Source organism: Eublepharis macularius, chromosome 1, assembly GCF_028583425.1.
Source record: "Eublepharis macularius isolate TG4126 chromosome 1, MPM_Emac_v1.0, whole genome shotgun sequence".
NCBI classification, from domain to species: domain Eukaryota; kingdom Metazoa; phylum Chordata; class Lepidosauria; order Squamata; family Eublepharidae; genus Eublepharis; species Eublepharis macularius.
This window is the reverse complement of record NC_072790.1, coordinates 68,588,966-68,605,250: the sequence shown is the minus strand read 5'-3', so window position 1 is coordinate 68,605,250 and position 16,285 is coordinate 68,588,966. Positions and strand designations below refer to the sequence as shown.

At 53.6% G+C, this 16,285-nt stretch overlaps 1 protein-coding gene across 1 annotated transcript; it reads right to left on the bottom strand.

The window, feature by feature from the left end:
* Positions 1-355: 355 nt before the first annotated feature.
* On the bottom strand, positions 356-15,837 carry LOC129324210 (uncharacterized). Its single transcript, XM_054971303.1, has 3 exons — positions 12,962-15,837; positions 11,161-12,854; positions 356-606 (listed from the first exon to the last, which is right to left on the bottom strand). The coding sequence occupies exons 1-3, from the start codon at positions 15,835-15,837 to the stop codon at positions 356-358; spliced, it is 4,821 nt and encodes a 1,606-aa protein (XP_054827278.1).
* Between the last annotated feature and the right edge of the window lie 448 nt (positions 15,838-16,285).

The following is a 16,285-nucleotide window of genomic DNA, read 5'->3' as shown; positions in this document are numbered from 1 at the left end:
AAAGAGGGGAAGGGGTGTTCAATCCCACCCTAACCCCCACAGGACAAGAGGCAATTCCCTGTACAATCCAAGCCACAGAATGAGGAGGGTGGGTGGGCAACAAGAGCCTACGGCCCCCAGGGAACCTTTCCACTCAAGCCACCACCCAAGCCGTTATCCCCGGCCAGCCACCCACCATCCCCCCAGAAGAGGGTAGAAAGGCAGCAGAAGCTGCAGGAACCCCAAGCCAGCCACCCACTACCCCCCCCAAAGGGGGAATGAAAAGCAGCACAGCCGCAGGATCCTAACCCCCCTGGGTCTACCACGCCCAGGGGGCCACCTATGTACAGCCCCCAAGAGCCCCCAAATAGCAGGCCTAAAAAAGGGGGGGGGCTGCGCAGCGCAGCACACAGCCGCCGCCGCTATAGCCGCGCCTAGACTGCGCCGCTCCTTTGCCCAGGCCAGAAGGACCCGGCCGAAACGGATCCTCCGCCGCCGCCGCAATCGAGCCGCTGCTGCTGGGACGCTCCAACACCGTCCCTGATCGCCGCCGCTCGCGCCGCCGCGCCCAACGCTCGGGAAGGCAGAACAACGCGTCTGCCTCCTCCGAGCGACAAACGCGACTGGCTTTGGATGGGCGGAGCAGCCAGCAACGGCTGCTGACTCCGCCCACCTGAGAAAGCCCCGGATGCCCGGGAACGCTGCTCTGCTCTCCTCCTTCCAGGAGAGCAATGTACGGCCCCCTCCTTGAGCAGCGAAGCTGCCTGGAGGCGTGGCCGAATTATTTGCACAAGAAAAGTACTTCACATAAAGCCACAGTCAGCATTATACCATAAACATCAAAAAGCTGCACTTGGCTCCATCACACCCACAGACTTTACACTGGGGACTAAGGTTGCCAGGGACCAAAGCGGGAGTGCAGGGGGCTGGGGACAGGGGACAGCTAGGTACTCATTTCCCATGCATGCACATAGTGCATGCTCCCTCACTCCCCTGTCAAGCCAGAAAATGACATCATTTTCTCACATGATGGAGGAATCATAGTGTCTGTTGAAGCTGAGCACTGTGAAAGCCACCCCTCTTGAGGCAGTTTTCGCAGAACTCTACTTCAGCATGCACCACGACTCCTCCATTACATAGAAAAAATAGCACGATGGAGGGGTACATTAAAGTGCATTTTAGTAAAAAAAATGTACATTAAAGTGCATTTTAGTAAAAAAAATGCTTACAGAAGGGCGGTTTTCACAGTGCTCGGCTTCAGTGTGCACCATGATTCCTCTGTCGCTAGCATGATGGGGGAGCACATGAATGCTCTTCTCCCCACCCCATGCCTCCCCACCACCAGCTATATGGGCAGTAGATGTGGGTGGGGATTCCCCTGCCCCAGGTGGGGAGATGGCAAACCCACTGGGGAGCCCAATTTAAGTAGTTGAACAAGCTGAAGTAGGACAAGCTCAAGTATGAACAAACAGAATAAGCTCAAAGTACTCAAAAACAATTGAACAGCTCAATGAAAAATCAGCTCCCTATTCACAATCAGAGAGTAGCACATGAGCTGTCCAAAGAAATATCATTCCTTTATTGTGAGGAATATTTTCTGTCTAAGAAAAATATTTGGAGGTGGTTGTTGTGGATTTTCCGGGCTGTATAGCCGTGGTCTTGACATTGTAGTTCCTGACATTTTGCCAGCAGCTGTGGCTGGCATCTTCACAGGTGTAGCACCAAAAGACAGAGATCTCTCAGTGTCACAGTGTGGAAAAGATGTTGGCAGGTCATTTATATCTACTCAGGAGGGGTGGGCTTGAGCTGAGTCATCCTGTAAGAGTTTCCCAGGGTGTGGAATGCTAATGGAGGGAGGCTTCACTGTATCCTGAGGAGGTTCTTTTGCATATGGATTGGTGCTTGATGTGCTAATCTTCTCTGCAGGACTACTGTTGGGTATAGAGTGTTTTGTTAGCCTGGTGTTTTTCAGGACTAGAAACCATGCTCTACTCATTCTTAAAGTCTCTACAATGCCAAGACCACGGCTATACAGCCCGAAAAATCCACAACAACCATCGCTCTCCGGCCGTGAAAGCCCTCGACAAAAATATTTGGAATTCGCTGATCCTCAGTAAACCTTTTTGCTCATTTATTTCAGTACAGTTTTCTGACGTTATGTCTTGTTGAGTCATATGTGGACTGAACCAAAACTTAGAATTCTCAATGGAACCCCCTCATTGATATGTATGGTAGCATCAAAACTATCTCCAGTTAGTCTCTTGCCTGAGTTACAGCCAAACCAGTTTCCTGCCCCCACTTCCCTGGTTGCCACGTCGTCGTCGTCGTCGTCGTCGTCGTCGTCGTCATCATCATCATCCAATTTATATACCACCCTTCAAGAGAACTTAATGCCCACTCAGAGCGGATTACAAAATATGCCATTATTATTCCCACAACAATCACCCTGTGAGGTGAGTGGGGCTGAAAGACCTTCAAGAGGTGTGACTGACCCAAGATCTTAAATAGTTTGTGTTCAGTGAGAACCTAGCCACCTGAATTCATGCCATAGTAGCATCAAGACTTGACTACAGTAATGCATTGTGCATGGTCTCCCCTCTAAGTTAACATGGAGACTCCAAAAATACTTGATTTATATTTATATACTGCACAGCATAACTTAATGCCCACTCAGAGAGGATTACAGAGTATGTTATACTCTATGAGATGGGTGGGGCTGAGAAAGCTCTGAGAGAGCTGTGACTGACCCAAGGTCACCTAGGTGGCTTCAAGCGGAGGAGTGGGAATCAAACCCAGTTCTCCAGATTAGAGTCCTATTGCTCTTTACCACTACGCCAAACTGGCTAGTCATGGTTGGTAGATACATTCTCCACACCCCATCAACATACAACCTATGACTAAAGAGTGCTCAAGCTACTTACTTCTGAGAAATCCAATCTCCTAATAAAAGGCTTAAGGAACGCTCTCTGAGCACATTCAAAACTCTATAAACTCCATCTTACAGGAAGGAACTTGGAAAACATCCACAATATAACTAGTAGTTTATTTTTTGTTAAGATATTGTATAATCATTTTTGGCAGCTGCATCAGTAAGACCAGCACAAAAATTATGAAAGAGCCAAAACAAAGCTATAAATAGTAGATGTTTAGCTCTCAGAGGGGAAAAAAGTATTGATTTAGCAAATGGAAAACAGCAAATAGTTAAGAATTGGAAATTTATTTCCAGGTTTCTTGGAAGCTTATTCAATTTATAAAGGCTTAACAGTTTAGGAAAACATATTGTCAGGGGTTTTTAAATCTTACCTTTGTGAAAGTGTTCAGAATAGAGAACTTATTGAAATTTTCCACCAGTGTGACTAACAATCATCTAGGTATATTATATCTGAAACCTTCAGCTCCCTCCTGTCACTGTTACAATTAACCTAATAACCTCTAATTTATTATTTTGATCACCCTTTATCTTTTTCATTTCTCCAAGAAAAGACACTAATACATTGAACTACCTATGCGTATGGAAGAGTTATTATTAGGTGAATAGCAAAGAGAATGCTTAATTTTTACATGGTTTAAAAAATATATATTTTTCTCACTGGCCAACCTAGATGATACCCTGACATACGTGAATACTGCCTGATGGATTTATCTATTTTCTTGATGTTGTTTGTAGTCCACTGTAACAGACTGCTTCTGCCAATCCCTGGTATAAGCGGCCAATGAGAGCTGGCAGAATTCTGGAGCAAATGGCATCCAGATCAGAGTGTATTAATGCTATTTCATCAGCAAAATAACTTTGCAAAGGTGCCATAGTTAATTGGATGTCCTGGAGCCAAGGAAGGTTCAGATTTAGGAGTCAGAAGATGCTGTGATGCCTTGATGCCATGGTTGCAGAGAAGTAATGTAATGAAGTGGGCCTCTATAGCCCACTTCATCAGATTCAGCACAAGTTTTCCTCTAGCATCTTCCTAGGTGTCTTCCAGCCTTCTTTAGATCACACAATTCCATGGTAAACCACAGGTCTAGTTTCTACCTCAAAAGTGGGAGAGATTGACAGGAAGCAATCTTGTCAATGGCTTCAAGGAGCTTTATGTTTCAAGCTTCCACCACAGCAACAACAGAGAAAGTGTCTAAAACCCTCACAGCATTTGGGAATCCAGAAGAGTCCATGAGCCTCCATGGGTGGATTTTAATGGGTTTCCCCTCTTTTAAGGGGTGTTAGAGCCATATTCACCCTTGCCTTCAGTAAGTAATGTAAAGTAGTCAGACCATGGCTCAGGCTGAATCTCCAACCCTGAAAGAAGACCTTCCTTCAAAGGTTCTGTGGAAAAGATTTAAATCCAAGGTGTGGCCTTCTTCATGTGTGGGGCTCATCGGTATTTCAGAGAGGCCCCGGTCTACCAAGGAGCTATTAAGTCTTGAGCTGGCCCTGATGTGAAACATTCAACATGGACGTTGAAGTCAACTAGAACAATCGGTCTAAGTCTTTCCCAGTCTACATCTGAGAGCATCTCTGCCAACTCAGAAAGGATGCTTACTGGGAAAGTAGGCAGCCGCTAACCAAGTAGAATACGCAATCTCTCCTTAGCTCCCAATGTAAGAAGTATACAGTTAATACCAGCTATAGTTTATACTGGGAGTCCAAGGAAGTTGAAAAATTAATAGAGTATAATAGTAACCCCATCTCCCCAACTATCCGTGTGGGGTTGGTGGAGGATCATATAAACAGGCGGAGTTATTTGGGTCAGACATTAGGGATGTACATAATAGGAAAAACTAACCAAAATTACACACAGAACTTTCTGGTTCAGTTTCTTAAAGTATCTTCCAGAACACCAAACCAAATCTGGGGAACTACATTGTAACAAGTCCAGCCCAAATTTGTTTTTTTCATTTTGGTTCATACCTTCAAGCAGAAGGAGAAACTTCTAGGCTCTTGTGCTCTTTTTTATATGCACAGGGTGATGCCGATTGCCACTTTGGGGTCAGGAAGGAAGTTTCCTGCGGGCCAAGGTTGGGCAGGGATCCTGTAGGTCTTTTTGCATTCCTCTGAGCATAGAGCAGGGGTCACTGACTTCCTCAGTGTTTCCAAAAGGTTTTCACAGCCACCAAAGGCTTTCACTTTAGATCTCTTCAGTTCAACTGGTATTATAAGAAGGCTTAGTTATAGATGGTAGTATAACAGAACAGTCAGCACTTGAGTGTGGTTGAGAGGTAAAGAAGGGATCCTTTTATCAAGTGTCTTAATAAGTATTGATTTCAGCATAGGTTCACAAGCTTGGTGGTTTCAAAATACTTATATATTCTTAAAGGTATATTCACCGACCCAGTCACAATGACTAATTTTTCACATGGATCTTTACTAACAGAATAAATGCTCCTCTCATTCACAGAGACAAATTCACTCAGATTTTTCCATACAGCTTGCCTGACCTTCACAGACTAAGCCCTTCTCATGCTTTCACACAAGTTTGCCTGACTTAGCCAACATAATATCTCTCTGAGGTGGAGTATACATGGAGTATTCTGTGCATGTGGAGCAGTAAAAATGGGGGGGGGATTCTCCCCATGCTATTTTGACAGGGGGAGATGGCTTGAGGGGGGAAGGAGGAGCCCCCTGTCCCCCCATGGAGGCATTCTGAGGTTGTTTGGACTCTCCTTTATTTTTAACAGCCATTCCCCAAAGCAGCTGTGTGGCTACAGGGAACCTTCCCTAGACTCAACTCTTTAAAAGCCTGTACGTATAGGCTTGATCCTCCTGCACTGGGCAGGGAGTTGGACTAGATGGTCTGTATGACCCCTTCCAACTCTATGATTCTATGATATACAAATACTGACTGAAACTCTTTCCTCCTTTTCTCAGACTAAAACTGCAATTCACTCTGTCCCCTAGGGTGCAGCTACCATCCAACCACAGCACACTTCATTCACTCATCCAGCCCTCCCTCTTCTCACCTCAGAGGCCTGCTTTTAATTCCAGAATAACCAATGTTTAAAAACCCACATCAACCAGTAGAAATAAAATTCAAAAACTTATTTACATGCAAAACATTACGTATACACATCTTTGTACGTACATGAAGTATATTGTATGTATACATATCATATAAGTTGTGCATAAAAACATAAAACTTGTATACATAAAGAAACGAATCTATAAAAGCAGAAAATGTATATATATATATATATATATATATATATATATATATATATATATATATATATATATATATATATATATGAATATTTAGAAACAGTTCATCACACCAATCGGCACGCCCAGAGTGTGGAAACGCACCTTACCTGGGTGCCAGCCTTTGCCGCACCGCCCAGAGGGGGAGATGAACACTGCACTCCCGGGCATATGGGCATTTCAAGAGACGGGGCCAAGCCCTATAAAGGGCAGCCATGCCTCCTCAGGGCAGCTGCTGGCTCTGAAAGCGCACAGAGGATGCAGTGGAATGTCCTCGACTTTCAGGGTGTTTGTCCTCCCTCTGTCTTGGCGTCGGGACTGCGTGATTGCAGAAGCAGCAGAGGAGGCGGCAGTGGAGTTTTCTCCATGCAGGAGGGCATTTCGGCCATCGGGGCTTGTGAGCGGAGGCAGCCACGTCCCAGGCAGTAGCAGCGGCAACGGCGGTGGGTCACCGATTGAGTCACCAGGAGAGGGGTTTGGCCCTGTGGGGCATTTTAATTTATGGAGGTGCACTCTTCTCTGGTGCCTGAAGCAAAGGGGCTTGCTGGTCACTTCATTCCCGGGTTGGGGCCAGGCCAGGGGGTGGTGTTAGTGTGTGGTGCCAGCTTCTCGCTGCTACACAGCCTGCCCAGGCACTCCTTGCTAGAAGCGCTTTCCTTTGCTTGGCCTCATTCACTGTGGGCACAGTCAGGGCTTTAGTGCTTTTTCTGGGCTGCAGGCTAATACCACAACAACTGGCCTGATTCCCGCCCTACGGATAACAGCGGTCATTTTCTCATTTGGCCTAGGAATGTTAGCTGGGCAGCAGCCATTTTGAGTTGGGCTTCTGCAAGCCGCCATTTTTGAGGGGCTCCCAATTTCGCCTTTTCAGGTCAGCCCATTGCCAGTGGCCATTTTGATTGCTGCATCTGTGCCCAACAGCGCTGCGTCCTCGGGGCTCCACATCAGTGGCAATTTCCCTAGGTGGCAATTTGGTACTGTGCCCTCTGCCACCAGCCCTTTTTAGGGGCTTCCCATTGGCAGCCATTTCAGGTCAAAGCCTTTCTCAGCGGCCATTTGACTGGTACATTTGATGCCTCACACCCAGGCCTCATTGGCTTTATCTAGCCTTAATTCCTATTTTATTTCACAGTGCCTGGTAGATCTTTATTGACAGTAGGCATGCCACCTAAAAAGGGGGTTGGCTCTTCTAAGGGCAAACAGCCAGCGAAGCGGCAGCATTCTAAGAGGCCCCTTCCAATTAACTCATCCTCAGATGAGGATGAGGTAGGAAAAGGTAGGCAGGAAATTCTGGGCAAACTGGCAGCACTTGAATGTGGCCAAGAATGTGGCACCTAGCCATGCCAAGGGTAACAGAGCAGCTAGGAGGGTTTCAGCAACAATTTTTCAGAGGGGGGTACTGAATCATTTATCTGCTCTCAAAGGTGCATCAGCAAAGGATAGTGGCATGCCTGGTTGTCAAGCGGATGACAATGCAATGGCAGAAGCGACTGGTGGCACTGATGTGGAAGGCAGCTGGCCTCCGGATATGCCCCCTGTTGCAGTTGCGGTCAACCCACAGGAAAATGAGGGTATGTCTGTGATATGACATGAGCCACACTCCTGTCCTTGGGGCCTTGTGGGCACCTTCCAGACCTTTGGTACTGATGGATTGGGGCAGCAGAATAATGCCCAGCTGCAGAATGCTCAGCCCAGTTGTTCATCTTGGATGGAACACCCTTACTATTTGGCACAGGCTGTTGCAAGTACTCGGCCTTCATGGGGTCAGCAGCAGCCTTGGTCATGGCAAAATACCGGGGGAGGTTGCCCCTGCCACGGTGCAGATGCCTGTGGTACCTCCAGGCAACTGTTTGATGAACTAATCTTCTGTCCCCATGGCATGGCTGGGTTTTCCATTGGGGGCTTATATTCCAGCTCTTCTGCTGGGGTCTGTCCCCTACAGGATCATGCCCTTCAGTGACACGGCCTTGCCACTTGGCAATCATCTGATGCCAGGGAACAAACAACAACTCCAGGGAACCAATTCACAATAGTTGTGTAATCTGTATATCATATGAAAGTGCAAAAGTGCAATAGTGCAATTATACAGATAATAAATACACAATACAAAGATACAGTCATATTCAGTAAACCTATCATTTGAAAATCTTTGTCGTCCGTACAGTTCGTTTCATTCAATTAAAGTGCCAAGTGTCTTATTTTGATAGAAAGCCGGAGGTGGAGATTCATAGAGAGGTGTTATGTCATTCACAGTCCAATAATTTAAATTATTCCAAAAAACGCCAACGGGGATGTGCAGGCAAGTACCATTAACCCGTTTCGTGAGTGAAACTCACTTCATCCTGGGCATGAAAGAATTCAGGACTGGACACAAATGTGTTACAATCTCCAGCTATGCTCTCCTCTGGCTTGTGAAGAGGTGGTGCTAACGGACAAGTGCTTACTTGTCCGTTAGCACCACCTCTTCACAAGCCAGAGGAGAGCATAGCTGGAGATTGTAATACATTTGTGTCCAGTCCTGAATTCTTTCATGCCCAGGATGAAGTGAGTTTCACTCACGAAACGGGTTAATGGTACTTGCCTGCACATCCCCGTTAGCGTTTTTTGGAATAATTTAAATTATTGGACTGTGAATGACATAACACCTCTCTATGAATCTCCACCTCCGGCTTTCTATCAAAATAAGACACTTGGCACTTTAATTGAATGAAACGAACTGTACGGACGACAAAGATTTTCAAATGATAGGTTTACTGAATATGACTGTATTTTTGTATTGTGTATTTATTATCTGTATAATTGCACTATTGCACTATTGCACTTTTGCACTTTCATATGATATACAGATTACACAACTATTGTGAATTGGTTCCCTGGAGTTGTTGTTTGTTCCCTGTTATTGACATTCCAGGGTTGCCCGTATTTTTCCTCCAATCATCTGATGCCGGCAACTAGGGACAAGATATTAAGGGGTGAGTTTGTGGACATCTTTACTCTTCTGTTCAGGGAGCTGGAGAAGAAGGACAAAGACTAAATGGATGATCGAGATAAGGAGCGCCTAAAGCGCAGAAAGGTGGACCACAACTGGGCCAATTGGTTGCCCAGGATGCTCATCTACGCTGGGGTCATTGCCCGGGCCCAGCCCCTTTGGGCTGCCCCCTTGTTTCAATATATTGATATTGTATATAGTGCATGGTTACAGTATGATGAGGAGTTAAATGCGGGCATTTAATCCCAACTTGCCATGGGATCAGGTGCATCAGCAGCTTTGGCTGCAGTTGATGTCTCCAGCCAATCCCAACACAGGTGACAGATCAGATAGTGGCCACCTTGTACAGTGCTTGTCCACCCCTTCTGGCACCCGCACCAATTTGGGGCAGCCAGTTCAGCCCCAGCTGCTTTGCTGGGAATTTGTATATCAGGGTGTGTGCACCAGAAAGGGTTGCAGATTTCAACATTAATGCCCCCGCTGCAGTGGCTCTCATACCTTTTCAGCTTGTCCAAAACCATGGCAGCGAGGTCCCAACAGGAAGCCTGGGGTGGGGCTCCAACCAGCAACATCCTGACAAGGGGTCCCACTCCCATAAAGTTGAGGGCACTTAGGCACCTGTTACAAGATTACCCCAACCATGATAATGCACAGTATTTGTTGGATGGGTTTTCCTATGGGTTCAGAATTCCTTTCCAGGGACCTAGGACCCCCTTCATGTCTGCAAACCTGCGTTCTGTCACTGGCATAGAGGGGGTAGTGAGGGCTAAAATAGCTAAGAAATGTAGGGAGGGAAGAGTTCTGGGGTCGTTCCCAGCCCCTCCTGTCCCTAATCTGAGGGTACCCTCCATGGGTGTGGTACCCAAGAAGGCAGCAGGCAAGTTTCGCCTGATCCACCACCTGTCTTTTCCAAAAGGGGCTTCGGTTAATGACACCATTCTGGAGCACCTGTGCTTCATACGCTACGCATCGTTTGATGAAGCTGTCCGGGTTATACAGCACTGTGGTGTGGGTGCTGAGCTGCGAAATGTGACATCAAGTCAGCATTTCATCTTTTGCTAGTCCCCCCCCCAATGATTTTGAGTTGTTGGGTTTCTCTTTTGAGGGCCAATTTTTCATGGATAGGGCATTCCCTATGGGTTGTTCCATGTCATGTGCAGCCTTTGAGTATTTTAGCTCATTTTTGGAGTCCTCTGTCAGCGGCTCTAGTGCCGTGACATGGCTGGACAATTTTCTCCTTGTGGGGCCTAGGAGTTCAGGGCAATGTGCCAGGCTTTTGACCGGGTTTGTTGCCCTGGCAGAGGAATTGGGTGTCCCCCTTGCCCATGAGAAGACTGAAAGGCCTTCTGAAGTCTTGACTTTTGGGGGCATAGAATTGGACACTGTGCAGCAGACATTTAGGCTTCTGGAGCCTAAGGTTGTTGACCTCCGGCTTGCCTACTTGCCATCAGAAACAAGAGGAAGCTGTCTGTCAGGTGTGTGGGCGCCCCCTTGCGGCGGGGGGTGGCGGCGGGTCGGCGCGGGACGCCCCCGGCGGGTCCGTGCTGGGTCCCTGTCAGTGGGTGGGGAGAAGTTTCCCCGGGTGAGGGCCGGCTTGGTCCCTGGGCGAGTCCCCCTCAAGGCCTCAGATGGGCGGCCACCGTCTGGTCTGGCGTTGCCAGCCAGCAATTAGCTCCACCCGACCAGTCAACCTTCCAACAGCAGGATGAACTGGCCCAGTCACATGCGACTCTCTCCTCCTCGGCCTCGGGGCTCACCTCCCTAAATACCTCTGCCCCTTATGGCCAACCCCACCCTTCCCTTCCAGTGCCCGCCCCCAGTGCCATTCCCACCACCTGGGCCAGGCGTGGCCACATCCTGCTGCCCCATCCGCCCTGGCCCCATTGGTTGCCTTGTCCCTGCTCCCTCCCTTCCTTCCCTCTGTCCCGCCCCCTGTCTCTTCCTCCCCCTCTAGCTGGCCTTGCTGGATGGCTGCCCGGGCTGTCCCTCTGCTGGCTGCTCCCGCCCCCTCCCTTGGCCTGCTGGGGGATGCGGTTCCCCTTCGAGCTCTGCGCCGGCGCGGGCGTCCCGCCGCGGCCCGGCTTCCTGGGCGGCCGCGCTCTGCCTCGCCCGTGGCTGCGGCGTCCTGCCGGCGCGGGCCCTGGTTGCCGGGGTTGCGGTTGCGGCCGAGAGGACGGCCTTCCCCCTCCGCGGCTGCTTGCTGCTCGGCGCCGGGCTCCTGGCCTCGGCGGGCCGGCGGCCGCGGCCGTCAGCTCCGCCGGGGGGTCGAAGGGGCCTCCTCGTCTGGGCGGCGCTCCCGTGGCCGCGCCGGTGTTCCTCCCGGCGTGTCTCCCGGCCGTCTCCAGGGGCCGCAGGTAGGTCTCTTCGCCGGCGGGGGCGAGGGAGGGGGTGGGGGTCGCGGAGTCCGAGGGCGTGGCACCGCCGCCCCTCGGACACACCCCCCCCCTGAGCGTCGTGCCGGGCCTTCCGTCTTCGGCGAACATCCGGGAGAGGAAGTCGGCATTGGCGTGCAACTTCCCCGGGCGGTGGCGGATCGTAAAGCTGAAGGGAAGAAGGGATAGATACCACCGTAAGACTCTAGCATTATGGTCCTTTAGCCGGGACATCCAGAGAAGGGGGGCGTGGTCCGTCACGAGGGTGAAGGGGTTATTGACAAGATAGTATTGGAGGGCCCCGACGGCCCATTTAACTGCCAGTGCCTCCTTCTCGACAACGGCGTATTTTTGCTCGGCGGGCTGCAGCTTCCGGCTAATGAAGAGGACGGGGTGCTCCTGACCTTCGTGCTCCTGCGACAGGACAGCCCCGAGCCCTGCATCCGATGCATCTGTTTGCAGTATGAAGGGCTTGTCGAAGTCGGGGTTGCGGAGTACGGGGCTCGCGGACAGGGCGGCCTTCAGGTCCTCGAAGGCACGTTGGCCCTGGGGTGTCCATTGGACCCGGTTCGGCTGGTCCTTCTTCAAGTAGTCGGTTAGGGGGCTGGCGCGGCTGGCGTACTGGGGAATGAACTTACTATAGTAGCCGACGAGCCCCAGGAACCCGCGCAGCTGCTTCTTCGTCCCCGGTCGGGGGCAAGCCTCGAGGGAGGCCACTTTGTCTGGTAGGGGACGCAACTGTCCGCGTCCTACCAGGAATCCCAGGTACTTGAGCTCCTGGAAGCCGAGACGACTCTTCGTGGGATTGGCTTTGAGGCCTGCGTCGCGGAGAGCCTGAAGCACGAGCCGGAGGTGGCGAAGGTGAGACGTCCAATCTGGGCTGTATATCAGGATGTCATCGATGTAAGCGGTGGCAAATCCTTGACAGTGGGTTAGTGCCCGGTCCACCAAGCGCTGGAAGGTGGCCGCCGCCCCGTGCAGCCCGAAGGGCATCACCTGGAACTCGAAGAGGCCCTGGGGAGTGGCGAACGCGGTCTTTTCCTGGTCCCCCGGCGCCATGGGGACCTGCCAGTACCCCTTTGTCAGGTCTAGAGCCGAGAGGTAGCGGGCTGTGCCTAACTGGTCAATCAGGACGTCGGCCCGGGGCATCGGGTATGCGTCAAACTTCGCTACCTTGTTAACCTCCCGATAGTCGACGCAGAACCTCACTGACCCGTCCGGCTTTGGCACGAGGACGATGGGGCTCCTCCACTCACTGGTTGATGGACGGATTACCCCTAGGTGTAGCATCTCATCTACCTCGCGGGCTACGGCGTCCCATTGTTTCCTGGGCAAGGGTCTCCACGTCGATCGGGCGACCTGCCCCGGGGCCGTGGGGATGGCGTGCTCGGCTAGATTGGTGCGTCTGGGCCGGGTCGAGAAGCAGCCTGGTACTTCGTCCAGGAGCGCTCGGAGTTGCTCTTGTTGCAACTCCGTTGTTCTTGTTGCAACTCTTGTTGTAGGGCAGCGTCCATCCCTGGGGAAGCGGTTTCTGGCTGGCGCGTCGTCCAGGGGAGCTCCCCGTCTGGTGGTTCCAACGGGTCATCGGCCAGCTGGCATTCCCCCGCCGATCGTTCGCACCACTCCTTTAGATCATTGACGTGCAGGCGTTTGTTCTGCCGAGGGGATGGCCCACACTGCACCTCGTAGGAATGGGATCCTAACACTCGATTGACTCGGAAGGGGCCCTGCCAGGGGTCCCCTTGCTTGGACGGTCCAAAGACCCGGCGGCTCACTAGAACCCGGTCGCCCTCGAGGAAGCTCCTGGCCCGGGTTCCCCGATCATAGCGGGCCTTCTGCGTGGCCTGGGCTTTCTCCAGGTTCTGTCGAGCCAAGGAGCGAACGGTCTCCAGGCGCTCTCTGAGTCCCCGGACGTATTCGGGGGCCGGCTGGCCCGGTTGGGCCGGGGTCGTGGCCCACTGCCCCTCCATTACCTCCAGGATCCCGCGTGGGTTGCGTCCATATACTAGCTCAAACGGAGTGAACCCCGTCGATGCCTGGGGCGACTCTCGTACGGCAAAGAGGAGAGGATCGAGGAACAGGTCCCATTGGGCGGGTCGGTCGTGGGCGAGCCTCCGGAGCATCTGCTTCAGGGTCTGGTTAAACCGCTCCACTAAGCCGTCTGTCTGGGGATGGTAGATCGACGTGAAAATTTGGCGTATCCCCATGGTGCGGCATAGTTGGCGGGTGATTGAGGCCGTGAAGGGTGTCCCACAATCCGTGACGATCTCACGGGGTAACCCCACTTGGGCGAAAAACCGAATAAGGGCTCGGGTCACCCCCGGGGCCTGCATAGTCCGCATGGGTATAGCCTCAGGGTATCGGGTAGCGTAGTCCATGAGGACGAGGATGAAGCGGTGGCCCCGAGAGGTCCGGGGCAAGGGTCCCACAAAGTCCATAGCTACCCTCTCGAAGGGGCTGTGGATCACAGGCAAGGGGGCCAGGGGGGCCCGCGGCGGGTGTCTCCCCGAAGTCCGTTGGCACGTCTCGCAGGTCCGGCAGTGGCTCTTGACAGCCTGGTCTACCCCCGGCCAGAAGAATCGTGTCAGCACCCGGGCCAGCGTGTTATGAGGTCCTTGATGTCCAGCCCAGTTATGATCATGGGCGTGCCGCAGGACGATCTCGCGATACTCCCGGGGCACTAAGAGCTGGCGGACTTCCCTACCCCGCTCCGTCGTGAGTCGGTACCACACGCCCCCTTCTTGGACTATCCGCGGCAGTCTCCCCGCCCGCCGAGGGTCCCGTACGATCCCTTCACTCACCGCCACTGTGTCTCGGAGCTTCTCGAGAGTAGGGTCGGCGGTCTGGCGGGCGACGAACGTTGGGTCGGCAGGCCAGTCAGGGAGGTCGGCCCCTGGATGCGGGGCGGGCCCCGGCTGGTTGTCCTGTTTCTCCACCGGGAGGGCCTCCTCGGGGCCCCGGGCGGCTTGTAGGTGTTGGTGGAACTCAGGAACATCTCGGCCCAGAAGTACGGGGTAGGGGAGGTTGGTGACCCTGGCCAACTCTACCTCCCAGGTCCGCCCCTGGCATGACAAGGGGACGCGGACCACTGGGTATGTTTCAGAGTGGCCGTGGAAGCAGGCCACCGTGGCGGTCCGGACGACCGGTAGCCCGGCGGGGAGCAGCCGGGTGCGGATCATGGACACCGAGCTGCCGCTGTCCAGGAACGCCGACAGCCGCCGTCCCGACACCTCCACCAGAATCAGGAGTGGCGGGGGCCGGGGAGGCGGAGTTGTAGCCGGGAAGGCCTCTTCCCAGCCCGCGTCGCACTCCATCAGAGGGCAGTCACGTATGTAGTGGCCGCGCTGGCCGCACCGGAAGCAGGGACCCCGGTCATCGTTTTCCCGGGCGGTCTTTGGCGCCCCGTCTCGGTTGGGGCCTGGTGGGGGGCGACCCCACAGGCCCTCGCGTGGTGGCGCCGATGGCGTTGTCCTGCTGGGACCGCTGGAGCCTTCTCGATTGCCCGGTCGGGCCCTTCCGGTACGGGGGGCTTCGGGTCCCCGAAAGCCCGGACCCTGGGGGCGACTTCCGCTGCCCCCTTCGCGGGGGGGTTCCCGGGGGTCGGCTGCTGCCGTGAAGTTCTCGAACAGCGCGGTGGCCTCCTTCAGGGTCGCTGGCCGGCTGCAGGCCACCCACTGTCGGGCCTTTGGCGGGAGGATGTTCAGTAGTTGCTCCAGAACTACCTGATCTACGATCCCCTTCTCCCCCTCCGTCGCGGGTCGTAGCCAGCGATGAGCCGCGTCGCGGAGGGCGTTGACCAGGGTCCGCGGCCGGTCGACCTTCCGATAGGTGATAGCGCGGAACTTGAGACGGTAAGAGTCTGGGGTCACTTCATAGCGGTCGAGGATGGCAGCCTTGAGTGCCCGGTAATCGGCGCCCTCTTCCTTGGGCAGAGCTCGCAGGGCCGCTTGAGCTTCTCCCGTCAGGTAGGGTCCGAGGATGAAGGCCCACTGGGCCTGAGGCCACTGGGCGGCCTCCGCGGTTCGTTTGAACGCCTCCAGATAGGCATCGATCTCGTCCGTCTCTCCCAGCTTCGTCAACTGGAAGGGGGTCCCTCGACTTGGGCCAAGCGGTGCGCCGGCCCCTCCTCCGCCCAGGGCTTGGGCCAACCCGCGCAGGAGGGTGGCCTGGGACTCCTGCTGTTGAGCAGTCAGGTCTCGCAGGAGCCGCACCTGCTGTTCCGCCATCCATTGGCCCAGCTGGCCTAAGTCTGGGGCGGGCGGACCGGTGGGCCCGGGGGCCGCAGCAGCGCCGGCGACGGCCTGATCCATGGGCTCTGGAGGGTCGGTCCGGAGGGGAGTTCCTGGCGGGGACGGCCTGAAAGTCGACGGGCGCAGGTAGCTCCGGGTGCGGGACCACCCTGGCGGGGCGGGTAGGCGTGGCACCGGCCGCTTCACAGCAGGATCAGTGCCTGCATTCTCCACCACTTTGTCAGGTGTGTGGGCGCCCCCTTGCGGCGGGGGTGGCGGCGGGTCGGCGCGGGACGCCCCCGGCGGGTCCGTGCTGGGTCCCTGTCAGTGGGTGGGGAGAAGTTTCCCCGGGTGAGGGCCGGCTTGGTCCCTGGGCGAGTCCCCCTCAAGGCCTCAGATGGGCGGCCACCGTCTGGTCTGGCGTTGCCAGCCAGCAATTAGCTCCACCCGACCAGTCAACCTTCCAACAGCAGGATGAACTGGCCCAGTCACATGCGACTCTCTCCTCCTCGGCCTCGGGGCTCACCTC

What these genes read in the sequence shown, in the direction of transcription:
- LOC129324210 (XM_054971303.1), bottom strand. Translation starts at nt 15,837, where the DNA reads ATGGATCAGGCCGTCGCCGGCGCTGCTGCGGCCCCCGGGCCCACCGGT. An exon ending in TCCGAGCGCTCCTGGACGAA is followed by an intron (nt 12,855 to 12,961) that starts GTACCAGGCTGC and finishes ACCCTTGCCCAG; the next exon opens with GAAACAATGGGACGCCGTAG. An exon ending in CCAGCAGGCCAAGGGAGGGG is followed by an intron (nt 607 to 11,160) that starts GCGGGAGCAGCC and finishes GCCCATCCAAAG; the next exon opens with CCAGTCGCGTTTGTCGCTCG.